This window comes from Aptenodytes patagonicus, chromosome 2 (assembly GCF_965638725.1).
Source record: "Aptenodytes patagonicus chromosome 2, bAptPat1.pri.cur, whole genome shotgun sequence".
In the NCBI taxonomy this organism is placed as follows: domain Eukaryota; kingdom Metazoa; phylum Chordata; class Aves; order Sphenisciformes; family Spheniscidae; genus Aptenodytes; species Aptenodytes patagonicus.
The window spans coordinates 39,316,376-39,343,009 of NC_134950.1; the positions used below are offsets into that span (position 1 = coordinate 39,316,376).

The 26,634-nt window shown below is 45.1% G+C and overlaps 1 protein-coding gene across 4 annotated transcripts in view; it reads right to left on the reverse strand.

The window, feature by feature from the left end:
- Positions 1 to 26,322, reverse strand: part of TRIM55 (tripartite motif containing 55) — a 42,526-nt gene extending 16,204 nt beyond the window's left edge. For 2 of the 4 annotated variants that reach the window (XM_076329623.1, XM_076329627.1), the window contains exons 1-9: positions 26,007 to 26,322; positions 25,423 to 25,595; positions 17,406 to 17,571; positions 15,593 to 15,688; positions 7,750 to 7,983; positions 6,691 to 6,713; positions 6,467 to 6,591; positions 4,066 to 4,286; positions 1,896 to 2,177 (exon numbers count right to left, since the gene is read on the reverse strand). In XM_076329623.1, the coding sequence (XP_076185738.1) occupies positions 1,896 to 2,177; positions 4,066 to 4,286; positions 6,467 to 6,591; positions 6,691 to 6,713; positions 7,750 to 7,983; positions 15,593 to 15,688; positions 17,406 to 17,571; positions 25,423 to 25,595; positions 26,007 to 26,195 (1,509 nt within the window). In that variant the 5' untranslated portion in view covers positions 26,196 to 26,322. Of the gene's footprint in view, positions 1 to 1,895; positions 2,178 to 4,065; positions 4,287 to 6,466; positions 6,592 to 6,690; positions 6,714 to 7,749; positions 7,984 to 15,592; positions 15,689 to 17,405; positions 17,572 to 25,422; positions 25,601 to 26,006 lie in introns of all 4 variants that reach the window. The other 2 variants (XM_076329625.1, XM_076329626.1) reach the window with 2 other exon arrangements.
- Positions 26,323 to 26,634: the final 312 nt, after the last annotated feature.

Consider the following 26,634-nt stretch of genomic DNA (forward strand, 5'->3'; position numbering starts at 1 on the left):
CTAAGCTTTCCTATCCCTTCCTATGTCTCCAGCCCAGGGGCAACCCCATCCTCAGCTGCATCCCCTGCTCCTTCCTCCCCCTGTCCCCAGAACCATGTGCTACTCTTCTCAACATCCTCCTCCTCCCAAAATGTCAGTGTCACTCGTGATCCGGGAAAATATTGAAGCCCAGCACCCCCAGATTCACACGCCAACGGGAATTGACATCTTTCCCACGCACCTGTTTTTATTCCCAGTACCCAATGATGAAGAGAGGTGGGTACCAGATTGCTGCTTCGGTGTGACTGAAAACCACTGCCACTGTTTTTTCAGGCAGTTGGCCACATCAAACCTTAATTTTGCTCCTTTACTTGCTGCTGGTAAATTAGGACCCAGGGAAGCAGACCACAGTCAGGCAAGCTCCCAGAGAATTTACCCAGAAAGGATTTTACCTGCCCATGGTGAGGTTTGGCTGCCCAATCATTAGTGGAAGTGATATGAAGAAACAGCAGCAATTAATTTCACTGTGAATTTATCTGCTTTTGCCAGCTCATTTGGAATATACTTAAGGTCATAGCAGATTTGGTAATTTTAAAATATTCTTTTTTTCATTCCACTCAAATATTCTCAAGCCAAATCCTGACTTGAAAAATAGCTACTGAAATTTGGGGGTGAACTGTTGCTTTTGTTAAGACTGAAGTTGGCGAGGAGCTTTCCACCAAATTGAAGTGTCACTGACTAAAGCCTCCAGCTAAAAGATAAGTGCCCCTTTTATCATATCTGTATGAACTCCTCCTTCTAACTTTTTGCCCACCGCATGATGGTTTATCATGGTAGGGCTGCTTACGTATGCTGGATGGTCGACTCCAACTTTAAAGGAAACAGCATGAAATACTACCCACTTGTGCTTTTTCACACACACACACATAATCTCCTCTCATTGCACACATACAGGTAATTGCTTTGTTAAAACATATGCTCAAGCCTGTAAATCAGGATGGTCTAATTTAGAGAGTGCTGCTCATGGGCTGGTAGCCAGGCACTACAGCAGGAGCAGGTGTAGTGGGCAAATCCTTCACACACAGCACTGTTCCTTGGATCTTTGACCCACGTGGAGTTTGCACACATATGCATAAGAAGGAATATTCAAATTCAGGTTATCCCAACTCTAACATTGTCATTTTAAGGGAAACACGCTCCCGCACCCAACACTTCAGTTTCTGTTATCCCATCATGCTGCTGGTAGTCTAACACAGAACTGGAATATATTATCTTCATGCTCTCCTTTAATCAAGTCCCAGTAATCTTTGGAGGAAACCCTCTTCAACAGATCTGAACCCAGGAAATCACACTGCTTACTGAGAGGCAATCAAACACACAAGAAGGCTCCGGGTATTTGCACAGCTTTGTGTTCACATGGGGAAGCCGTACGCTCCAGGTGCAGCCACAGAGCTGCAGAAGGCAAAGCCAAGCCATAGCTGCTCTACCAGTGGTGGTAGGACAGCGTATGATGTACACAGGCTTTCAACAGGTGACAAGAATAATCTCATGCACAGGATCTGTCTGCTACTAATGCATGCAAATTGCACAGAGGCATCGCCAGCCTCTCCGGCAGCTCCTGAGCGTGTGCCTGAGCAACTCGGATAACAGCTCGCACAAGCGAGGTGCGCTGGCAGTTAAGCACAAGCTACCATCGGCATGCTACTCTGAAGCTGAAAAGTCAGCCTGTCACATATTGAAACCACCTGTAAATCCAGTGGATTTGCTGAAACGACAATTTATGCTGTTTCCATATTTCTGAAATTATTCTTATTCTTTAGCATGCAGAGGAAAATTAAGTCACATTTTCCTTAACGATTGCTGTTCCCGCCTTGCTGCACATCACAGCCCTCTGGGGTGACTTCGGTAGCACTGACCTTGGACGTCGCTGCAGTGGCATTACTTTCCTTACCACTCCCTGGTGCGCTCTCCTTGATCGCTGCCGGGGCTTCTGCTTTCTTTGCGCTTGTTTCCGGAGAAACAGGAGGCCCTACTTTCCCCAACCCACTCACTGGGGTTGAGCTCGGACTGCTTGATTGCCGCGACTGAGCCTTATACCAGCTAGGGTAAAACAAGGGATCGACGGTTTCTGCTGTGGCCGGCACTTGAGTGTCAGACTCTGGGGTCTGTTGAGAACCACTTGGTGTCACAACCTCATCCTTAATCAGGACAGATAAAGAGAAGAACAAGCAGAGTGCACCACGTTACTTCCTGTTGTAGCCACGTTGCTCTGCATGCCGTGTTTGTTATATCTCACTGCAAGGAATAGATTTGTCCTAATATATGGTCTGAAAGAATTACAATCAAAACGCGAAGCAAAAGCAACTATCATTTGAATAACACAGATACGTGAAAGAAAATGAGTTACCCAAAAAATAGAATAGGAGGGTAGAATTAGCTGGGAAGGGGATGCTGACTGAGAAAGGAGTGAGCAAGCGGTTCCTTAATTCAGATAAATACCCAACTGAATCCTAAAAATATAAGAAATTCTGCGTAAGAGCCTCATGAACTGGTACCAGCCATGAACAACAGGTGTAGGTACCTTCGAATGGCTTCTTGTGTTTTGGGTTAAGAACAACACGCTTGCCAATGAGTCTGCTGATATGAGCAGTCAGAATAAGGGGAATACAAAGACACTGGAGAGAAACATTTGCCCACCAGCCTCACCATTAATGCTGTAAGCCAAGCACAGTTGTTCTGCCAGGAAGAGGAGCAGCCGGCTGAACTGCACCTCTCTACCTGCATCAAGCTCTTGGGGCTCACCCACACGGTACCTGCTATCACCACAACATTTCTGTTTTGCCATTCTTACACCAGAAGGCAAAAGCTGAAATACAGGTATCCCACACATGGCAACATCCACATGCCATGCCTGACTCCATGTCTGACCATCTCCTAATGGCATTTTACAATTGCTACAGCAGCATGCCGTACCTTTCCCATTTTAGCCTTTGAAGTGAGGGACTTCATGTTAGTGGGCAGAATTGCTTATGTCTAGTTCTTGTTTGCATAAAAACCTACATCAGCTAGGCAACATAAGTTTAGTTAAGTCAGTGCAAATCCTCAAAAGACAAACTTTGGTTAAATCAATAAAGCCTGATTTAAGAGCATCTTCACACAACTGGTGCAAACTCACATATGTTTTTAAATCAGAGCAAGAATGATTCTATAGTATTTATTTTCCCTTGTTTTATGTGGGGAGCTTGCTACAATCAGAGATTCTTTATGTGCTTTCTTGTTTTCACACTGGCCTCCTCAAATATCTTCACAGCAGCCTTTACCCACTCAGCAACTTCACTGGGTAAATTGCATAAGAGGAGAATTTTCTAAGTTAATGGTATGTAAGGCCAGCTAAAGTAGCACATGAAGTATATTTTTTTTGTAGGTCTTTTAGAATATGCGGCAATTATGGTCTCATTCTAATCACATTCCTTAAGAAAAACTGCTGGGCTAAATTGTTCACACCCTGAATCTGTTTGCTGCTAGGTTGTAAGAGGCAGTTTCCTCTCCTGTTTGGTGTATGATATCCCTGCATCCACCTAGACAATATCCCTAGGATGACCAGAGCAGAAGGTGGCAAACGCCATTAACAGAAAACAGATTAGAAATATGATCTAAAAATTGGTGGTGGAAATCTCACTAAATCCAGAGGGAATGCCAAATTCTCTTAGTATAAATATTTTAACAGCCATTTCATTTATAATAGTTAGTCTGAGTTAAATCACAGCAAGCAGAACATCCATTGTAATGCGCTTAACTCCTAAACTGAATCTCTTTTATTTATATCTTATGTATCCCATATATATCTCAATTTATCTAGCAGTGTAATTTGTTGCCTACCAAGCGATACATACGCAGGTCAAGAGGACAGGGTACAGTTGCATATATATGTACAAGGGCAATAAACAATTTTGCTCTCCAGTGCATCGACTCCCTTAGCCATGCTCCTGACGTATGGTGCCTACAGGCCACAAGGGAGCATTTTCTTGCTCTGCCAGGGTGCACTCAGCATAGCTGGCAGGGCATCGGGGCACTGGGGGCACTTACCTGACCAGCCGGGGTGGCGGGCAGTGGCACCGGAGCAGGTTCGGCTGGGGGCTCTCCCGCTGCGCTCTGCGGTTCGGGGTCCTGCTGATGTGGCTGTGATGCTCTCTCAGCCCCTTCCTCCTCCACCTCTTCCTCCTCCTCCTCTCCTGATGACTCCGTGTGGACTTCATCCAAATCTTCACCATCCACTGTCTCCTCCTCTTCCTCTTCTCCCTCCTCCTCTGATAGGACATGTGTAAAAGGACAGGGCTGAGCACCACGTGAAGATGGCTACAGTCTTTATGTAATTAAAAAGCCATTTACAATTGCATGGCAAAGCTACTGATAATCTGCTGCCAGGCAGAGGATGCAGGCTAGGGAGAGGGCATTGGTGAGGAGCCTGCTCCCACCAGCCTGGCCTGGGCACTGCGATGGAGCTGCCAGCAGGTACTTTGCAGCAGGGAGGACACCGAACACACATGCTTGTTAAAATCTTTAGCTGGCCCTTTCCATGGGAAGGAGGACAGAAAGTCCTGCCAATGCAGTTATCCTCATGAGAGATGTGCAGCATGGCCCTGCACTTTTTGGAGAGAGGATACCTGGTCTGGCACAATCTGCCAGGAGAAAAATCCCTCTTGCAATTTTAGGTATATGTTTGTTTTAAACACCACTGAAGCCATCATAATAAATCTTTACCAGGTCAGCGCTTTGCAATACGTGACTGGAGGTTTGGGATACCAACCTCCCTAAAACCAGACTGTCAAACTTGGTCAAACCATTGCTTTTGCATCATCTGACACATCCTGTTGTCAGCATTCATGGCTTGTCTTGTTTCCAGAGGGAGCCCTCTAACAATGCATTTTCTTTTGCATAATCACACTATTCATCCTCACAAACACTGGATGTTGTTCAGAGCCATTCTAGCACTTCATAGAAATAAACTTAGATGAATGCATTAACCCAAGCTCCAAACTGGCTGCGCATTTTGCACAGGTTATGGTTCTGCCTGAGTATGTAGAAGGAATGTAGATCTGCAAATTAAGTAACGCCCTCATAACGGAGAATTGTTTCTGCAGACAAACACACTCCTATAAGCAGAGTGCTGAACCCCTGCTTCCACGTCTCCTGGCTGCAGAGGACCTCATTGACTGTAGGAGTTTCAAATGCAGGACTGAACTCCCAATTGCCAAAGCCCTTGCTAATGCCTTGTCCCCAAGATGTGGGTGTCACATTCCCCATCACGTGGTGGGGGTGTGTGCCCGGAGCATGAGGTCATGATCTTGGCAGATGCATGTGTGTGGCAGGGATGTGGCAGCTGTGGCTGATCACAGGGACAAAACTGGGCACGAGGCTGTGACTAGGGATTGTCCCTCCCAGGACAAATCCCTGGAGGTTCATGGCCCTGCGAGATAGCACCTGCTCCTCTGCTGCTGACTGGTGCCACAGCTGCTGTCCCACTACTTGGACCCCTCTGCCAAGTACAGCTAGTCTATGGATCCCAACTTACAGACTGCACAGCAGGCACGCGAGGTCCCTCGCAGGGAGCAGCCACGCACTCTGAAGTTAGTGTAAGTTGTGGCAGGGGAGTAAGCGATGGGTGGCATCTGCATGAGACTTAACCGGGCTGATAAAGGTAAATGTAAATGTACTAGTGGAATCCAGTGCTAGCAAGAAAATTAGAGATATCCAGATGACTATTACCGCTGTCTTTTAATAGGAGAGATCTGCTTATTAGAAACATTTATCTCCATTAACTTCTTGTGGCTTACCCTGTAAGGTAAAGCATAGATGAGCCTAGATTTCAGGCTACTTTGGTAAATGTAGAATTACAACTTTGCGTTATTATATAGACATATTAAGCATGTTTAGTCATGATGTCATGACAAATAACATGACACGATGTTAAATACATGGAAGTTGATGACAATTTTTGCTTCCCTTTATAAGTCTGCAATCTTGAATTTGATTATGTTTCTGTTAGATTTCTCGATTATTATGAAAAAAGAGTTAAAACCCCCTATCTTTCATAAGTACTTCTTTTAGTAGTAAACATTCTGTTTCTTTAATGACTTTCTAGAGCAGACAGGCCATACAATAATGGCATCTTTTAGGGAAAAAAAGGACTTTACAGGCTAAGATAAAAGCTTAATTTTGTGGCCCCTTCACATGAGGAGTCAGTAAAGATCATGGACTTAGGAAAGTGTTGAGGCCACATAAAAGGTAAGATTAATAGTGACAACAGGTTATGTAATTTTTTTGACTGTGTTGGATTTTGCTTTTTATTATAATTGATACAAAATGGTCTAGTTACACTTTGGGATAGAGAGAAATATCTGATTCAAGTTTTCCTACTCAGTATCATGATGTAAATTACACACAGCTGCAATTTAAGAAAGCAATTGAGGTGAAATAAATGACATACCTCTGTCAAAATCAATTTCTCGTATTATCTTTTCTTCTCTACTGAGGTTCACTGTGAATTGGTTCATATTTTCATAGCCATCCTCTATTTTTTCCATTTGAAATCCTTTAGATGCTTCAGTAATTCTAAAACAGAGAGATTGGTTATTGGCATTTGGATTTGCAGATAGATTTGTAATTTGTAATTCATTATAAAGATCAAGAGTCTCAAGTTTAAATACTTACTTTTGTAGCAACGTTTTGGCATTCTGTGAAAACAAAAAGGAAATAACTGACTTCTTAAATGGTTCCATTTTTTCAGAGATTTTATGCATTGAGATCTAATTCTTACACTGGCTGTTTCTAAACGCACTAATACGGATCTCAGAAATGACAACCATGAGATCTATGAATGAGATCAAATTTGGATGGTTATCAGTATACAGCTGAGTAAACCTTTTAGTTCATTGAAGACTTTTTAATTAAAAGCTGAATATGATGGGAAATATGTACAATTTCTACAAAAATTAAATGGAAATATTTTTGCTCTTTTTTTGTGTGTGTTTGTAGTGAAAAGCAATTGTTCCATTACCATTTTTAGTCACAGTAACTATATCTTTGACTATCCATAAGGGCATACTTCTGGAGCCACAAAATTTTATTTGTCTGGAAAGCATATTGTACTCTTCAAAGGCAGTTCTTTGATGAAAATAAGTTTTGGGTTTTTTTGTAGAAAACACCCTTCTAGCCTTTAATATAGAGGAGTTGTAAATTTGCAGGACAGAAATTCTACACCAATGAATACAGTGGACAGGCTGCTCATGGTTTCCTAATCAGCTCTCCTAAGTTTATAGTAAGAAAACAGAAGAAAAAAAAATTAAGTAAAGGCATAAAAATGTGACTTAGAACATAAATATTTAATTCCTGGAAAGTTAATCACTCTGTCAATATGCAAATGAAACCTATAACTCACAGAAGTTCATATACACATATATTATAGTGGTGGGACAATAAAGATATGTTGGAAAATGTTAAAATTCCTGTTTCTCCTTTGGGGACCAGAAATTCATACACAGGATAGTATATTTTGGTGCAAATAGCAAATACTCACGTTCTTGGTTTGGATACTATTCACAAGAAGACTAATCATTTGTCTGTGCTGATGCAAGTGTTTAAAAAACGAGTTTGTATAAATGTTCACTCAAAGAAGACCAAACTCTGAATGTGCCTAAAATTGAGAAATGCTTAAATAGTATTTTGATAAACCCATCATTCTTTTTCTGTCTCTATTTATAGACTTTATACCTGCAAAAACACGGCCATTTCTGGTTCTTCCATGAACTGGATTCCTGATTCAACCAGCTTTGACACAGCTTCCAGATGATCCGCATACTTCTTCATCAGGGAGCGGACGTGTTCCAGTTTCTCCTCTTGGGTTCTAGTGATTATTTGTGTCATTTCATTTTTTCTTTCTTCCAGTACAGAATAGAGATAATCAAATTTTTCACACAGCTGCTCTTTCTGTCGTCTGCAGCATTCCTGTGAATCATTTGGTTTATGTTAAACATGTTATGTTCTTAAAAGAGTTTCTATTTTTACAGTTAGTTGGAAGCATTTTCATCAAAGAAATTCCTCTTTCTGAACAGTGCAAAGGATTCTGAATGACCCCAGAGACTGTTATAATTTTCAAAGTCCAAGCTATTGGAACAAAAGTTTTAAAACTATTCTCAAACTCCGAGTTTCAAGCCACTGAAAGCCCCCAAACAGGTTATTGTATAACTTGTCAGTCTGCTAAAAAATTGTGAAATTTTTTTGTGAATACCTTGTGAAAGGTATTTACGATGTCTGCAGTGATACATCAAAGTCAGCAGAAAAAGTAAAAAAACCCACCATATTAGCAGCTGGGTTCATTTGCACGAACAGAATGGTTTTTAAAGGAGCAGTAATCTCAGATCAGCTCTGGAGAATTTTCTTTTTCTACCAGAGAACCTGGAACTATCCTGGCTGGGCTTGATTTTCACAGACACCCTCTTAGACTATTTTGACAATAGGTGTCTATTATATTCCATTTACTGTCCACTGAATGAAGTAGAAGTACCATGAAGAAAATGGTGTGTGACAAAAGCTCAAAGACAAGAAAGAGGAATCAGGTTCCAACCCTACCTTCAGGCACTGATTTGCACAATATTTTTTGAGACACTTAGAATCGTAGAATCATAGAATCATTGAGGTTGGAAAAGACCTCTAAGATCATCGAGTCCAACCGTCAACCCAACACCACCATGTCCACTAAACCATGTCCCTAAGTGCCTCATCTACTCGTCTTTTAAATACCTCCAGGGATGGGGACTCCACCACTTCCCTGGGCAGCCTGTTCCAATGTTTCACCACTCTTTCAGTAAAGAAATTTTTCCTTACATCCAATCTAAACCTCCCCTGGCGCAACTTGAGGCCATTTCCTCTCGTCCTATCGCTTGTTACTTGGGAGAAGAGACCGACACCCACCTCGCTACAACCTCCTTTCAGGGAGTTGTAGAGCGTGATAAGGTCTCCCCTGAGCCTCCTCTTCTCCAGGCTAAACAACTCCAGTTCCCTCAGCCGCTCCTCAGAAGACTTGTTCTCCAGACCCTTCACCAGCCTCATTGCCCTTCTCTGGACACGCTCCAGCACCTCAACGTCCTTCTTGTAGTGAGGGGCCCAAAACTGAACACAGTATTTGAGGTGCAGCCTCACCAGTGCCGAGTACAGGGGCACGATCACTTCCCTACTCCTGCTGGCCACACTATTTCTGATACAGGCCAGGATGCCATTGGCCTTCTTGGCCACCTGGGCGCACTGCCGGCTCATATTCAGCTGGCTGTCGACCAGCAACCCCAGGTCCTTTTCCGCCAGGCAGCTTTCCAGCCACTCTTCCCCAAGCCTGTAGCGTTGCATGGGGTTGTTGTGGCCGAAATGCAGGACCCGGCACTTGGCCTTGTTGAACCTCATACAGTTGGCCTGGGCCCATCGATCCAGCCTGTCTAGGTCCCTCTGCAGAGCCTTCCTACCCTCGAGCAGATCAACACTCCCGCCCAACTTGGTGTCGTCTGCAAACTTACTGAGGGTGCACTCGATCCCCTCATCCAGATCATCGATAAAGATATTGAACAAGACCGGCCCCAAAACTGAGCCCTGGGGAACACCGCTCGTGACCGGCTGCCAACTGGATTGAACTCCATTCACCACAACTCTCTGGGCCCGGCCGCCCAGCCAGTTTTTCACCCAGCGCAGAGTCCACCTGTCTAAGCCGTGAGCCGCCAGCTTCTCTAGGAGAATGCTGTGGGAGACGGTGTCAAAGGCCTTGCTGAAGTCCAGGTAGACCACATCCACAGCCTTTCCCTCATCCACTAGGTGGGTCACCTGGTCATAGAAGGAGATCAGGTTGGTCAAGCAGGACCTGCCTCTCATGAATCCGTGCTGGCTAGGCCGGATCCCCTGGTTGTCCCGCTCATGCCTTGTGAGCGCCCTCAAGATGAACCGCTCCATAATCTTCCCCGGCACCGAGGTCAGGCTGACAGGCCTGTAGTTCCCCGGATCCTCCTTCTGGCCCTTCTTGTAGATGGGCGTCACATTGGCAAGCCTCCAGTCGTCTGGGTCCTCCCCCATTAACCAGGACTGCTGATAAATGATGGAGAGTGGCTTGGCGAGCACCTCCGCCAGCTCCCTCAGCACCCTCGGGTGGATCCCATCCGGCCCCATAGACTTGTGAGCGTCCAGGTGACGTAGCAGGTCATTGACTGCTTCCTCGTGGATTATGGGGGGTTCATCCTGCTCGCCGTCCCTGTCTTCCAGCTCGGGGGGCCGAGTACCCTGAGGATAACTGGTCTGCCTGTTAAAGACTGGGGCAAAGAAGGCATTGAGTACCTCAGCCTTTTCCTCATCCTCGGTGACAATGTTCCCCCCCGCATCCAATAAAGGATGGAGATTCTCCTTGGCTCTCTTCTTGTCATTAATATATTTGTAAAAACTTTTTTTGTTGTCTCTAATGACAGCGGCCAGATTGCATTCTAGCTGGGCTTTTGCCTTTCTCATTTCTTCTCTGCATGACCTAACGAGATCCCCGTACTCTTCTTGAGTTGCCTGCCCCTTCTTCCACAAGCGGTAAACTCTCCTTTTTTTCCTGAGTCCCAGCAAGAGCTCCCCGTTCAGCCAGGCCGGTCGTCTTCCCCGACCATTCTTCTTACGGCGTACAGGGACAGCCTGCTCCTGCGCCTTTAAGACTTCCTTCTTGAAGATCATCCAGCTAGGTCCATTCCTGGACCCCTTTGCCCTTCAGGATTGTCTCCCGAGGGACTCTCTCAACCAGCATCCTGAACAGGCCAAAGTCCGCCCTCCGGAAGTCCATGGTTGAGGTTTTGCTGGCCCCCCTCCTTACTTCACCAAGAATTGAGAATTCTACCATTTCATGGTCGCTAAGCCCAAGACGGCCTCCGACCACCACATCTCCCACCAGTCCTTCTCTGTTAGTAAACAGCAGGTCGAGTGAGGCACCTCCCCTGGTAGGCTCACTTACCAGCTGTGTCAGGAAGTCTGTCCACACACTCCAGGAACCTCCTAGACTGCTTCCTCTCTGCCGTGTTGTATTTCCAGCAGATGTCTGGGAAGTTGAAGTCCCCCACGAGAACAAGGGCTAGCGATTGAGAGACTTCTGCCAGCTGCTTATAGAACGCTTCATCCGCATCTTCATCCTGGTTGGGTGGTCTATAACAGACTCCCAGCAGGATATCTGCCTCGTTGGCCTTCCCCCTCATCCTTACCCATAAACACTCAACCGTACCATCATCACAATCGTTGAGCTCTAGACAATCGAAACACTCCCTAACATACAGGGCCACCCCACCGCCTCTCCTTCCTCGCCTGTCCCTTCTGAAGGGTCTATAGCCATCCATTGCAGCACTCCAATCGTGAGAGTCACCCCACCATGTTTCTGTGATGGCAACTAAGTCATATCTCTCCCGCTGCACAATGGCTTCCAGCTCCTCCTGTTTGCCGCCCATGCTGCGTGCATTGGTGTAGATGCACTTGAGCTGGGCTATCGATTTTGCCCTCAGCATCGGCATGCCACCCCTAGGCTCATCTCTAGTGAGCCTGGTTTTATCCCCTTCCCCCTTCGAACCTAGTTTAAAGCCCTCTCAATGAGCCCTGCCAATTCATGCGCAATGATCCTTTTCCCCCTGTGAGACAGCTGGACTCCATGGCCCGGTGCCATGTAAACCTCCCCGTGATCAAAAAAGCCAAAATTCTGCCGATGGCACCAGCCCCTGAGCCACGTGTTGATCAGGTGCGTTTTCCTGTTCCTTTCAGTATCCTTCCCTGCCACTGTAGAGATTGAGGAAAACACTACCTGTGCTCCCGATCCTTCAACCAGTCGCCCCAGTGCCCTGAAGTCCCTTTTGATCACTGTAGGACTTCTCTCTGGAACCTCATCACTGCCAGCCTGTGTAACCAACAGTGGGTAGTAGTCGGAAGGCCGTACCAGACCAGGGAGTTTCCTGGTAATGTCTCTGACCTGGACCCCAGGGAAGCAGCAGACTTCCCTGTGGGACGGGTCCGGTCAGCATATTGCGCCCTCAACACTTCTATTGTCCTTCCAACCAGACAACACAGCATATTTCACTGGGTGAGTTTGATGACTGCTTCATTAAGCACTCTCCCACAAGAACACACTGCACTTGCAAGGGAGGATTTATGAGGAGGAAATCGGAGACAGGTTATCTATAATGTCTGAGGTCTACCAAATAGAAGTACTTGAGTCATCTGTGTGCCCCAGGGCACACAGATGGGCATAACCTTATTGTGGTTATATCTGGTTGTTGATGGTGGTGATTATTTAAATCTCTTTCCTAGGAACTGAGGCTGAATCAATTCTTCATCTTTGTCCCTTGAGGCATAATGCTGAGATCCTGGCAGCACAGGATTATTAACAGTCCCACAGTACTTTTGGAAGTGATAAGACTGATTATTCATAGCACTTGGCCAGAGAGAATCCAACTTTTTTCTTGACTTTCATCCAGAGCTCTTTCCTATGGGTGGTGACAGTCTGCTCTCTATCATTCAACGGAGAAAGCCTTTTGAAGATGGACGTGTGGCCAAAAATCACTGTCTATGTTGAGGGGTGGGGAGCGAATACAGATCTTGTTGCATTGACCGAAGTATCCACCTCTGCTTCCCAATGAGGAAGACTAGGCTAAACAGGCACTCCTAATTTAAAACTCCCTGTGGGGGGGGAGGGCAGGCTTGTCCTGCCCTTCTGGAAGTCCTTGCCACTTCCCAGAAATTCCCGATTAGTGAATGATAGGGTGGGGATAAGGAAGCTTTCAAATCAAGTGAGTCACTGTTCCTGGGTGTCATTCTATTGTTCAGACCTCAATTAATCCTTCCTCTCCTCTTTCACCCCTCTCGTAGCTTTCTCCCAGTGTTTCCTGCACTTCTGCTTGCTCCAGACCCTTCTTCGGTTTAGCCTACAATGACCTCCTCTGAAATGTCATTCAGATTACTTTTAAAACAACCTTAATTTCAAGACAGGTGTGTGCTATCTTTGCCATTTGATGCAGGACAAGTGTTAGGGGAAGAAGAGCAAGAGAGTGATAGCAGGGTGCCCTGAGAGATCCTTCCCTATCTCTAAGCTCTAATATATAACACTTCCTGCCAGCAGATATTATGGAGTTGTGAACCTCAAGAGTGAGAGCGTATAACAGGTTCCTAACTGCAAATGCTGAAATATTTCTGAAATACTCTCTTTCTATATAAAATGTTCCCATATGAAGTCTCTGCCTGATGGAATTACCCTAATCAGATCCTGAGTAATGAAAAAGGTTAACAAATGCATGACTTTCCACTCTAAAAAGTTCTCAGCCTTTTATTTTTTTAAAGCACAGCTACAGCAAAAAGAAAGGAGTCCTTGCCACTGAGCAGGAGTTGCACTGCTTGTTCTGAAGTATCTGTATTGATTGGCTTACGCTATTAGCATTTGAAAGAAACACTGTAATTTTTCATTCATTATGTGACTTGTATTGTTTACAGGGCTAAACACTACTTAATTATTTGTTATTGTTTTCCAGTATTTAGCATTTTATATTCCCTGTTTTTATTTTCAGAATAAAATGTGAAATTGGTCTACCTTTCAATCAGTTAAAAGCTATACAAGTATTAATCAGGTTATTTTGTTTGTTTTTCTCTTTTTTAGGTTTGGATAGGAGCAATAGCTAAACATAGAACTGTAGGCTCTTGTTTACTCCAGCTAAAAGGAAAATGATCATGTATTTTCTGCTAAAGCAGATATTTATTGTTCTCTGCAAAGTGTTAAGCAGAGAGAAGAGACAATGCTGGATTATAAGCGTTATTTCCATGTGTGCACATTTCTTAGCTCCGGCTGTAGCTTTTCATCTTCAAGGACAAACTGATGTCAATTCAGACAAAGCTCTTGTATGGCAGGAAATGTGATTTGCTTGAAATATAACATGGAAGTGCCAAGGTAAGCTCTAAGATCTATTTTCTGCAGTCTCTGACTTTAAAGGTGAAAAGCCTGTTAAAACATCTGAAGGTAAAATGGCTGCATTTTCTTTGGGCTTTGAGTTTAAAGGTTAGACTTTAAACTGAGTGGATGACTGAGGAAGCTAGTTTCAGAAACTGTTGTATTTATTAAGGTATTTTTAGCACAGTGTTTTCTCCATACTTCAGACTAGATGTTTGAAGTTCTGTTTCTGGTTCAGCTAGTTCAACTTAAATGAGTATAAGCTTTTGCTTTTGTATTGTTCAAATTTCTGCAGTTAACCTACTTGAAAGGCTTGTTTCTGTCTGCAAAGACCTGATAGCAGCCAATTTCATCCTTGCGATATGAAGGCTTCCTGACTACAAAGTTCTGACTGCTGCTAACATGCTCTCTTATTTACCTGGGCTAATGGGTTTATGTTCTTTGAAGCAAACTTGGCCATTTTCTGTTCTTCCTTGCTCTGAGGAAATAGGAGCCTCGGGCAATTGTGTACGTAGATTGTGGAATCAATTTTTCTTACCAGTTAGAATCTATACATCTTGGATTAAATTATTTTTCTGTGCAGTTTCTCTTTTCTGCTCCAGCTCTGAAGGGTCAATGTAGTTCTAATAGGGCTGAGAGGGATGCGACTCCTTCACTAGATGCTTCATCAAACTCTGATCATAAAATCAATTCATATGAGCTCCTTTCAGCCTATTGCTCTGTGATGCTCAAATTGGTCAGAGCGGATTTTTATATTTGCTTTCCTGGTGCAAACCTCTTGGAGGAAATGAAAACCTCTTCTGCTATTGAATAACACAAAACTAATTCCAGATCTGTGAGAGCAAGACCTTTACCAGAAAATCCAGACTCACAGTAAGAACCCAAACTCTTCCCTACCATGAGCAACAAAACAAGACTCCTTAAAGAACAACATAAGTATATTAAATAACTACTTCTGCACAGGAGGCAAAATAACCAAAGACAATGGCATAGTTGGGAGCTGCACTGTGGCTACCCTGTTGCTGAGACTATCATTCTTCCAGGAGAACAGCTCTGAACTTTTTTGGCGTGGAAAACATTTTAATAACTGTATTGGGTTTAGATCAAATTTTTCCCTTTTATAAATACACAGTCCCATATCTGCCCTACTGGCGACCAATAACTGGAACAGCGAAAGAGATGCATCTAGGTAGGGCTTTTCTGGCACACTCTACTTAGGACTAAGGCTGTGCTCACAGGACCAGTCAGGCCTTAGACTAATACTGGCCTTTTACAGCTTTAGCACCTGATCTTGGATGTTAAATGAACTGGGAGTTCATGGCATCTTGTTGGATCTTTTAACTTCAGTGATATCCTATGCCACTAAGAATGCTGAGCAAGGTGTGATGATGTGTGTTATCCTTACTCTTTGTCCTCAACCACATGGCCAATGTCAGAGGCAGGGGGTTGAGCAGGATGTATCCTTTGGTTGAGGCAGTACAGCTGATACTGTACAAAGCCAGAGGTAATGGTTTAGCAAAACGACATGGGAATGCATGTGGGTAAAGTGATGTCTGTTAAAGAATGATCATTACCATCAGTTTAAAAGATGCGACTTCACACTGAAATATCTGCATTTAAAGGGGTGGTACCTACCTCAACCGTCTTGCAGGTCTCCTCCAGCTGCGTGACTATCCCTTGCACTCTGTCATTGCTCCCCACCAGGACTGCAATGCCATCACTCAGCTCGGACTAGGCAGTAAGGGGAGAGCAAGCGGCAGGGGGTTAGGCACCGTCCCACTTCAGGGTGGCATGTCTAACTGTGGGGAGCAGGGGACTAATGAGCCGTACCAGGGTATTAGCTCTTCTTTCCACCAGAACCGAGGAAAATTGAAGGTTTACTTGCCCACAAGTTACCCACTAGTACTTGGACATTTGTTTCCTCTCCTGAAACACTATGAAAACATAGACATTTTGAAACTTTTCATGGAGAAGAAGCTGTGATTTCGAAAGGAGGAAGCACTTTGTTCTAGCAGGCTCTTCTAGATGCTTTTGTCTGAAGCTTTCAACAGCCCCAAAATATTCTCTTTGGGTTTGTTGAGAGAAAAGTCTTCGTCTCTTGAGGGATCAGTTTTTTTAGTGTCTGGGTCTAACCACACCGCTGTAGTATTTCCCTGATGACTGTAGCTCTTGGCTCTGGAGAGAAGAGGTGGCCCATGGACCTGGAGGGACCAGGGTGCTACAGAGTGCCTGGCATAAGGGCAGTGGGGCTGGGGCTGTGGTGAGAGGGGAAGGGAGAAAAGGAGAAGGAGAAGGTGAAGGCTGAGCCACTGGCACGAGGGAAATGAGTGGAAGAAGGGAATGGCCTAAGTGTGGGGAGGGGGATGACTGGGGGCTGTCCTTAGAAGAGGAAAGACAGAGAAGCCAGTGCCTAGGGAGCTTGGTGAGAGTGCTGGGGAGGGCGAGGAGCCCTTGGCACACCACTGTAGTGACAGAGGCAACCGTGTCTGTGGCCTCCACAGCTTTGTAAAGGATCCTTTGAAGCATGCATCCTGCAGCCTCCGGGTTATGCCTCCAGTCTTGGGCATGGCAGCCCCTTTCTGCAGGCACGCTGGGAGACAAACCACTGCTTGCAAATCTCCACACAAAGGGAGTGATCAGGGGCATGGATTTGGTCCAAGAAACTTCTCCCCCTTCTCCCTCCCTTTTTGATTGAAAAGGATGTTTGTAACTACTTTCCTAAAGTGACTTCTCATTTGTAGTTTCCACACACAAGCATCTGTGTGACAAAGTTGGAGGCTGGGATTGCAAACCTGGCCTGTCTGATTGCTTGCCCCACTGGGACCCTCCAGAAAAATGAGCTGTTTATCTCAAGAGGATAACCCAGTGAGTCAGGTTTTAAATTAATACTGTATTAAAAATAAACAAATCTTTTACTGGTGACAGCAAGGGCAGAGGATGTTAGGTACATCCTGTGCTGCCAACTATTGAATATTCCTGCATTCACTTGCAGGAGGAGGTTTTTCACTTAACTTTTCTTAAAAATGGGATGCTTAAAGGCAAAAGTGCCTGATAGATAATTATTTGATTTGTAATGGTCCGTTCTCTTTCCTGTTCATGTGTTGGAAATCCCACTTGTTTTTCTGACCTAAAAGCACTGAAAAAACGAGATTAGGAACCTTGAAAGAGAGATGCTCAGCTTCACATCAAATCGCTGTCTAAAATGTTTGCTTGCTATACTAAAAAAATTTGGGACACTGCAATATCTTTCTGTGTGATTTCTCATAAATTTATTTTGCTGTGTTTCTAAACAGTTCCTACAGATTTCTGTGAGCCTTTCTCTCTCACACAGGAATGGCAAAGGCATCCCCAGGCCCCTTTGGAAACTCACAGGAAAACCATGGGAATACTTCCTGTCGATGGTCCTGTCAGTTGCTGGGAGGACTATGAGATACAAGAATATATTTACCTTCTGTCGCTGGTAAACGTTTGTGAGAGGAGCAACTTGACAGTCTTTGTGGGCACCAAAGACTTTGCACAAGGAGCAGGTGGGCATTTCACAGTTCAAACAATAGATATTAATTCTCTCGTCTTCGTGTTCTTCGCACATTGGCTGGTCACACTTCCTTTCGGGTCTGCAAAAGAAAACAAGTTTAAAACAAACTTGGTGCTCATGAATTTCTGATGACAACACTTAGGGTACCAGCATGAAATAGGGTACATTTTTACAGCAGTGTCCAAGGCTGACCTGAATACGCAGAGTAGACTTAAACCTGCCACACGGGATGACTAAATAGACAGTGGTACAGCTTAATGTCCTGACACAACAGGATGTGATGACAATATAGCAACATGACTTCATATGAGGGTTCCAGCTGGGAGTGTGACTGAACCCTTGCTCATATTTAAAAATGTAAATAACCTCACTAAGACTGATCTCAGACTACTCGTGTACTTTAATTAGCATGTTATCCAACATCTATCTGAAATATGGAACATATGTAATTCCTTTAGAGTTCATAATGCAAAATGTTGGGCACTCGGCCTTAATGCAGCAAAGCTCTTATTCAAGGGGCTAATTTGAAGTGAGACTTGTAGGTATTGGTGGACCTTCATGCCCTTAACTCTATATCTCTGCTGATGAGCTTTGTGAGGCCCAGGTCAGGACTGTCAATATCAAACAGAACTGGGTCCTTTATGGCCTTTACACTAGGACAGCAACCAAAATAAGGTCTCACACAAATTAATTTTAGCTGGGTGGCATGTGTCTAGCTCGTACAGTGTTGAACTTTTTAACAGTAGCTGCTCAATTGTACCGTCCACCAAGGGCATGGGTTACACAAGAAGCATTCCTCTCCTTTGCTAAGCCAGGAGCTGTCACCAGACTATAGCTCAGTCCTGATCTTCTCTTCACCAGTATGATTTAGCCATACACACACAAGTCAATCCCTGCTATTTTAGGAACTAATTAAGTTCTAGCTTTCTTTAAATGAGCAACTTAACTGACATTGCCAGTGTAAGTGAAAGGTCTGCTCCAGTCCGTGTGGGCAGGCTGATGCTTTTCTGAGCCCATGCTTCAGGCTTAGCACCCTGAGCACATCTGCGGCAAGCAAGTGAGTGTGTGAGGATGTGGTACCGGAGCACAGAGTTAGTAGAGCGATGGAGGGAGTGTGCCTGGGGGTTCAAGCCTCCAAAGGTTGCCACTCCTACTGTGGCAACATTAAGTTTTTCCAGTATAAACCATTATCCCCTTCTGCTACCATTTGGAAAGAGAACTATGACTATGACCAGTAGCAAGTGGAGCAATGGCATCATAGAAATATATCTTTTAATCATTAGATAGAAAATATTTTCCAAAACTATAGAATTTAATGGAATTAAATGGCAGCAATTTTTTAAAAGCCATTCTACAGCAAGGAGGCAACCAGTCATTCTATTGCAAGTTTAAAAATGTATGGAAAGATCAGATTATATTACAATAGCATTTTTCCATACAGTTTGGTAGACTGGATATGGCATTTAGTTTTTAATTACAAAGTACAGTTTTTCTCTTCTGAAGGGAATGGAATGTGATCAATTAGATGCATTTAAAAAAAGATCAAGCACCAAAGAAAATGTCTCATGCATTCCTATTTTTTAATTTCGGGAGGGCACTGGAATTTAAAGGGTTCATAAGGAGAACCTGTAATCTGCAATATAACACAGTATACCAGAATAAAACAAGACGGACACTTCTGAAGGAAGCCTGTATTATTTGGGTCAAATTTCCAGCATACATTTACATAAGGCACTCAGTGTGTCAAATCCGGCATCATTTCAATGCTAGTCAAAAGAGGTGTGTCTCCACTATAAGGAATGCTTTACATTGTTTGCAGGTGACTGCAAACAGCCCCTAATATATTCATGGTCTAGTGCACCGATGGGGGGGGCCTGCATGTGAGGGCAATAACAGACAATGAATTTCAAAGTGATTAATTAAGCCTGAAATAGCTGCTCTTCCTGCAAATATTTACAAGACCAGAACCAGAAACTAGTAGAATTTTATTTGACGTTGGAATGGTGCCACTAGCATGAAAGACACATTGCACAGGGCAAAAAGGTGACGATGTCAAACAAGTTCAGCCAGAAGTAGCCAACCTTCAAAGGTGCCGCAAAGAGCTGGAAGAAACCTGGCAGAACTCCCTGAACTAGTGGGGCCCTGAAGACAGTGACAGAAGACTAGAAGTAAACAGAGATCTATAGTCTCCTCTCCAGGCTTTGCAAAAGGAGAGATTTTTAGCAGAACATTCCCTGACTTCAGAGGAGGTCCTCTAGGTCTGTGTAGGTGTAGCAAAGGCCAAAACACAACCCCTAAGTTTAAAGTGGTGGTTGCTCCTGAAATGGAAGATTAAAGAGTAGCCAGTAGGAAAATGACAGCATGGCTTTAGTAGAAGAAAAGATTCATCAAAAATGTGCTTGGACCAAAGAAGTGGCAGGTAGCTGAAATGGCTTAATAGCTTTATGCTCTTGTTCTCTGAGTCTGCTCTTTGAGATGCTAAGCCTGTGTTTGACTGCTACAGGCTTATTCTTTTCCATTAAAATTTAATTTGGACCTTAATGTGCAGAGTGTTGTGCATGTTTTATGGAGAGGAGGATTCTCAGCACTGGTGAGGCCACACCTGGAGTACTGGGTCCAGTTCTGGGCTCCCCAGTACATGAGAGACATGGACATACCAGAGAGAGTCCAACAAAGGGCCCTGAAGATGATTAAGGGTCTAGAGCATCTCTCCTGTAAGGAAAGGCTGAGAGAGCTGGGACTTTCAGCCTGGATAAGAGAAGGTTCAGGGGGTTCTTAACAATGATCTTGATCTTATCAATACCTTCAGGTATCTAAATACCTGAAAGAAGTGTGTAACGAGGATGGAGCCAGGCTCTTTGCAGTGGCACCCAGTGACAGGACCAGAGGCAATGGGCACAAACTGAAACACAGGAGGTTCCCTCTGAACATCAGAAAAAACTTTTTCACTGTGAGGGTGACCGAGCACTGGCACAGGTTGTCCAGAGAGGTTGTAGAGTCTCCTTCCTTGGAGATACTTAAAAGCCATCTGGACATGGTCCTAGGCAACTGGCTCTGGGTGGCCCTGCTTGAGCAGGGGGGTTGGACCAGATGATATCCAGAGGTCCTGTCCAACCTCAGCCATTTTGTGATTCTGTGATTTGGTGAGGAAATGCAAAGTTTCTGGGCACGTAAAGGAGCACACTTTAATTAAGGACATAGAAAGGCCTTAGCAAAACTGCCATTTAATTAGAAGGCCTCTTTTCCTCAGGATTTCTACAAATTCAGAAAGGTCTCTACTGAAATCCTGAATCCAACTTTGATAGTGTTTTTACTGAGGGCCCTAAGATAGCTGTAGCCCTTCCTGTACCATCACATCACCTAGTGCCTGCACCTGGTCAGGGGATGGAGAGAATCTGCATGACTGTATGAGGCATAGTCACGTCATTAGTGAAGATATTAAACTGTATTGGCCCCAGTATCAATCTTGGGCATACACCACTAATGACTGGCCTCCACCTGACTTCATGCTGCTCACCATAACCCTTTGAGTCTGGCAGATCAGCCAGTTTTCAGTCCACCTCACTGTCCACTGTCCACTCTAGACCTTACTTCATCAGTTTGTCAATAAAGATGTTACAGGAGACAGTGTCAAAAGTCTCAGATAAACAACATCCACTGCTCTCCTCTCATTCACTGAGTTAGTCATCTTGCTATAAAAAGCTATCAGGTTGGTCAGGCATGATTTCCCCTTCATAAATCCATACTGACTATTTCTAATCACCTTCTTGTCTTTCATATGTTTGAAAATGGTTTCCAGAAAGATTTGCTCCAACAGCTTTCCAGGGACCAGTGTGAGGATGACCAGCCTGTAGTTCCCTGGATTCTCTTCCTTGCATTTCTTGAAGGTTGGAATAACATTTGCTGTCTTCCAGTCCAGCGCTCAGGAACCCATCCTGATTACCACAACGTTTCAAAGATTATTGAGAGTAGCCTTGCAATGACATCAGCCAGCTCCCTCACCACTCATGGGTGCCTCCCATCAGGATGTCCAGTTTTTTTTATTATTCCCTAACCTGATCCCCCTCCACTGAGGGTAAGTCTTCCTGAAGGCCGATCTTACCAGTGAAGACCGAGGTGAAGAAGGTCTTGAGTGCTTTGGGCTTTTCCATGTCCTTTGTCACAGTAGCCCCTGCGCCATTTAGCAGTGGATCCACACTTTCCCTAATCTTCCTTTTGCTGCTTGTGTAGCTGTAGAAGCTCTTCTTGTTAGTCTTCATGTCCCTTGCCAGATTCAGTTCCAAGGTGGGCTTTGGCTTTCCTAACTCCATCTGTACATGCTTGGACAATGTCTCAAAATATTCAAGAGTCACCTGTCCACCTTTTTTTGCTTCTTTTTTAATGTTTTATTTTTATCAGGAGCTCCTTGCTAATCAGTGCAGGTATCCTGCCACCATTGCTTGAGTTCCTGTATATGGGGATGGACCATTCTTGAGCTTGGAGAAGGTGGTCCTTGAAAATCAACCACAATGATGGACTCTCCCAAAAGCAGTGAAAAGCCCGTCAATACCCAGGGTAGAAATGAGGCTTGAAAAATGAGAAGATCAAAATTGTTCATATGGACATAGGGATTCCTGCAGCTCCATTACACTAGTACTATTGTGAATGCCTGGCCCAAGAAAACCATTGGTGCAGATGAGCCTGGGGCTTTGTCTCTGTAGGGAGTTGGAGAAGATCCAGGTCTCTTGGATGATGATGATCTCTCCTCATCTCTTTTGCTGCACAGTCTGCGGGGCTCCTCCTGCACCTCCCTTGCTTGGCGACCTGTGGGCAGGGAGCCCATCTCCCTGGCCCAGCCTATCTGAGATTCCCAGGTATCCCTGCAGCCCGTCCTGGAGAGCCATGTCCTCCCTTGGAAGCTCTGGCTGAGGCCTCTGAGGTGTCAGGGATAGCTGCTCCTGGCAGTGCTGGCTACCCCGTCCTGCAGCAGGTCACCATTGTTGCAGAGCCCATGCATGCTGCTCTCAGCACAGCGCCTGGTCCCTGCTGTGCACACTGCTGCACGCGCTGCTCCATCTGTGCTCAGGGCTGCAGGGACAGCCTGTACCTAGGGCTCTTCCTGGTAGGTGCAAGGGAGAAAGAGCGCTCAACCCTCTCTGATCAGGATTCAGCTGGTAACAAAGCCCAAAGTACCTTTTGATCAGGAATAGCCAGCCGAGCTCATTAGAGGCTGCCAGAGCTTGCTAGAAGTCACAGCCTCCTGTTGCTACCCTTTCCTGGTGGCAGCAGGTACCCTGATGTTCCTCAGACAGTTCAGGTAATCAGTGGCCTACAGACTTTCAAACATTGGTTTAATATTTTAGCCGACTCCATTTCCACTGGGTTCAGTTCTTTGCCCTCCTTTAAAGCTTTGTAGGAGCCACGTCCTGCTTGAAGATTTTTCCTTGTGTTGCTAATAGATTCTAAATTGGGCAACAGGCTACGCTGCCATCAGCTGGAATTTGATGAGCAATGGAATAAAAGACCATATGACGTGATTTTTACTAATAGGAAGGGCTGCATGTGAGGGCTTGGCCAGACCCTCCCAACCCCCATAGCCCAGCTTCTGCCTCAGCTTTTATTTAAAAAACCCCACCAATTCCTTAATTCAAATAGAAATTCAAATTTTAAAAAATATTTTTGAAATATATTATTTTTGCCTAAGCAGGAGACAAAGCTTGCTCCCTAGCCGAGTTTCCCTCACTCTCCTAAGCTCATGTGAAATGCAGCTGGGAGCTGGCATCATTCTGGCACGCGCAGTTATGGTGAATTATACCCACAGGAGGACTCTAGGGGAAGAGGCTCCTGTCTGGAAATCACAGGTGCTGCCAGTTTGAAGGGTTGTCTTGGGAAGAAACAAGGAGGCAAAGATCATATCTCACCCTTCCTCTTATGTACCTCTGTCAGACCCCAGCCCTCAGTTTGGAAGAGACTGGTACAAAAGGAAGAAGTGGAGAAGACCTGGTTTCCCTTGACTTTTTGGTTTCAGTGGGACAGCACGGGGTAAAGCCATGGCAGATCTTGCTCACGCTCTCATGGGAGCCTGAGGAACGTTAGGCAGAGGGAGATAAGCAGCTGAGGCCTACAAAGTGCCAAATAGTTTAGATAATGCTGCTATGCATTGCCGCTGCTACGTAACACTGATGATAACTTTCATTCTAAGGACATACATGAAGGTTAAATAAGCGCCTTAACAGACTAAATAAATGAATCTTTTGGACAAATATCTAAGCAACTATATGTTCATATTTATTTTTTTTTCTATTCTCCCCTTTTATTCATCATGTTGTGTTTTACTTTTGTGGAATTTAAAAAAAATCTACTAAATCTCTTATATTTCTGTTTAACTGAATTTTGTTCCCATTGCCCATGAACTACATGGGAAAAGGAGCTGCATTTCTTTATTTTTTAAGTTAAATAAAACTGTGAGCTGAAAAGAAACAAAACCAAGAAAGACATGAGGCCACACATGTCCAGCTTATTTGGTCAAAAGCAAAGTCCACAACCATAGCTTTGCTGATTCATTTCCTCTGAGATTTTCCTGACTAAAATAATATTTGGGTATCAATGACACACACAAGGGTAGCTGACCTTCCCTTGGCACTGAGCGCAAAGGGCAGCAGAAAGGACAATTTTAAGCCAAATTCATGCTCTCCGATGCTTTGGAGCTCCAACCTATGCCCACCTACAACAGTCCCTGAAGGGGTTCAAACAGCCAAGAAGAGCCAAAGCCACCGATGGTCTCCGAAACATCCTCTCTGCTGGTGACTGTCCTCCTCTGCCGGAGGAGGGTAGAAGTGCCCTAAGCCACCCGAGGCGCCGGGCTCCGACGGTTGTGTCCAGCTGCTCTAGTGATATCACCTCATTGTCCCTGTGAAACCCAGCTCCTTGTTGGGGTGGGATGGGTAAACTGTCAGGGAGCATGGCCAGGATCACACCTTCCTTCAGGTGTACAAAACACCTTGCCATACAAAACTGACCCTATGGATGCACGCTGGTGACAACAGGCAGCTTCCCTGGGTGAGAGCTGCTTGCTTGGCAGCCTGGGACCAGGCTTAGCTTCCCCCCTACTAAGTTCCCCAAGGTGGTACTATGCATTCGACCCATCCCAGGGCAAGAGAGACAAGAACAAAACATTTTTCTATTGCTGGATCCATTACACATCCAATGCAGGCAATTAACATTCAGGAGTAATCTTACTTTTTAGGATTAACCCATTCCTCCGCCCTGGGGTCCTGATTCTTGTGCACAGTCACACAGCACTGGTACATATTATTTCTGGCTATTCTTTCTCTTTTATGGAGTCCGAAATAAGACTTGATTTCATGAGTTCTCATCCCAAGCTGACAGGAATGGAGATGTTTTTATTGAGTTTTGATTTGACATTATGATGCAGAGTATCTTCTGTGTGAAATTCAGTTTTCTTCTTGTTTGTGCTGCCTGCCCCTCAGGATTTTCTAACAAGATTTGAAATTTCTTTCCCTTCTTTACACGAAAACACAGAGGTTAAAGACAAATAAGATTCATCTGAACTGTTTTTAAAATAAACAATGTGAACCTAGCTACTTTTTCCCTATTCATGTGAGCAGCCATGCTGACCTCAAGGGCTTTGCTTGCACGGGTAAGTGTTGCTCATGTGAATAAGTATGGCACAATCCTCTGCTGTAAGTGGAAGCAGGGAAATTCAGCATCTTTTTGGATACGGTTTTCAGTGTTCAGTGAGAGCTAACTCCATTGCACAGCAAACAGACGGGCATGCACAGCAGCACAGTCCCTTTCCGCATTTCCAAGAGAGAAAACAACTACATCATTTTGTGCAACAAACAGAAAGACCAGAAGGCCACCGCAGTCTCCTAAGCCATTTCTGCTTTTGTGGCAAACCTCCTCTGAAGGGTACACATTCACTCATTACCTTGTGGACTCCTGCTTGTAGATGTCGATGATGTTCTCCACCAGCAGGTTCCTCTGCAGCCCATAGACGCCGTGCCGGTCGAGGACCACTTCGTGCCTGCAGGAGGGACAGCGAAAGCGGCCTCCCGATGCCATGGTTGTGCCTCCCCTGGTCGGCAGGTAGGGGTTGGAGGCCTGCTCTTGCCAAGCAGCACAAGGAGAGGTGAGTAAGGCCATGCAAAACCATGAAAACCTCTTTCAAAAGCACTGGGGCAAAAACATGCTTGTAGCAAACCATTTGTCAACATGCCCAAGGAGAAGGTAGGTCCAACAAGCCGCCCCCAGGAAAGTGCCTGGCGACTGCAGGGTGAGGGGCCAGTTCCTCAGCTCACTCACGTGGCCATGTTGCCGCAGCTGACAAGTGACACTAATCTGCTACGAGCTCAGCCCTGGCCCCCAGGGACGCTCAGCTTCTGCTTTAAATCACTCTCCCCCAGTCTTACTGACTGTTAAAAGCAATTCATTGAAACATGTAAAAATCTGCTTTTCCATTAATTTCAGCCATTGCCGCTTGGGAAGCAGAGCTTTCTGAGGGAAGAAACCTACCTGGAAAATGTCGCTGGCGCATTTCCGACAGAGGTTGTGCTGACAGGGCAGGATGACCACAGGCTTGGTGAACATCTCCAGGCAGATGGGGCAAATCAGCTGTTTCTCCAGGTTATCCATGGTTTGCTGCTCTTTGGAGAAGGACTTGTAGTTCAGGGAGGTGCTCATCCCTAGCTTTTCCAGGGGCATACGTTCAGGATCGCGGCCTCGTGGAGGGGTTTCCGGGTTAATTTCCCTTGAAATAAGTCCAAGGCTGTGCTGCGATCAGAGACTCTCTGGGTTGCTCTGGCTGGAGGACATTGTTTAAACGAGGGACCGAAGGGAGCCGGGGCTGTTTTTAGCAGCACGGCGTCACAAGATGCCATCCTGCTGTGCCCATATAAGCACGTGAGAGGAGGACAGGCTGGGACAGGTGATGGCTGGCGGGGGGACAGGGGGGGGCAGCCGGCGGGGCCCTGGCTCTCCTCACTCGCACATGGTGGCCTTCACCCCCTGAGGAGGAGGGCGAGCGATAAGCAAACACAATCCGCTCCCCCCCTTATCTCTGCACGGCGGCGGCGAGCACAGGGCTGCCCCAATCTGCCCAGCCACATGCTGCAGCCTAATAAATACTCTGTTTTGAGCAAGC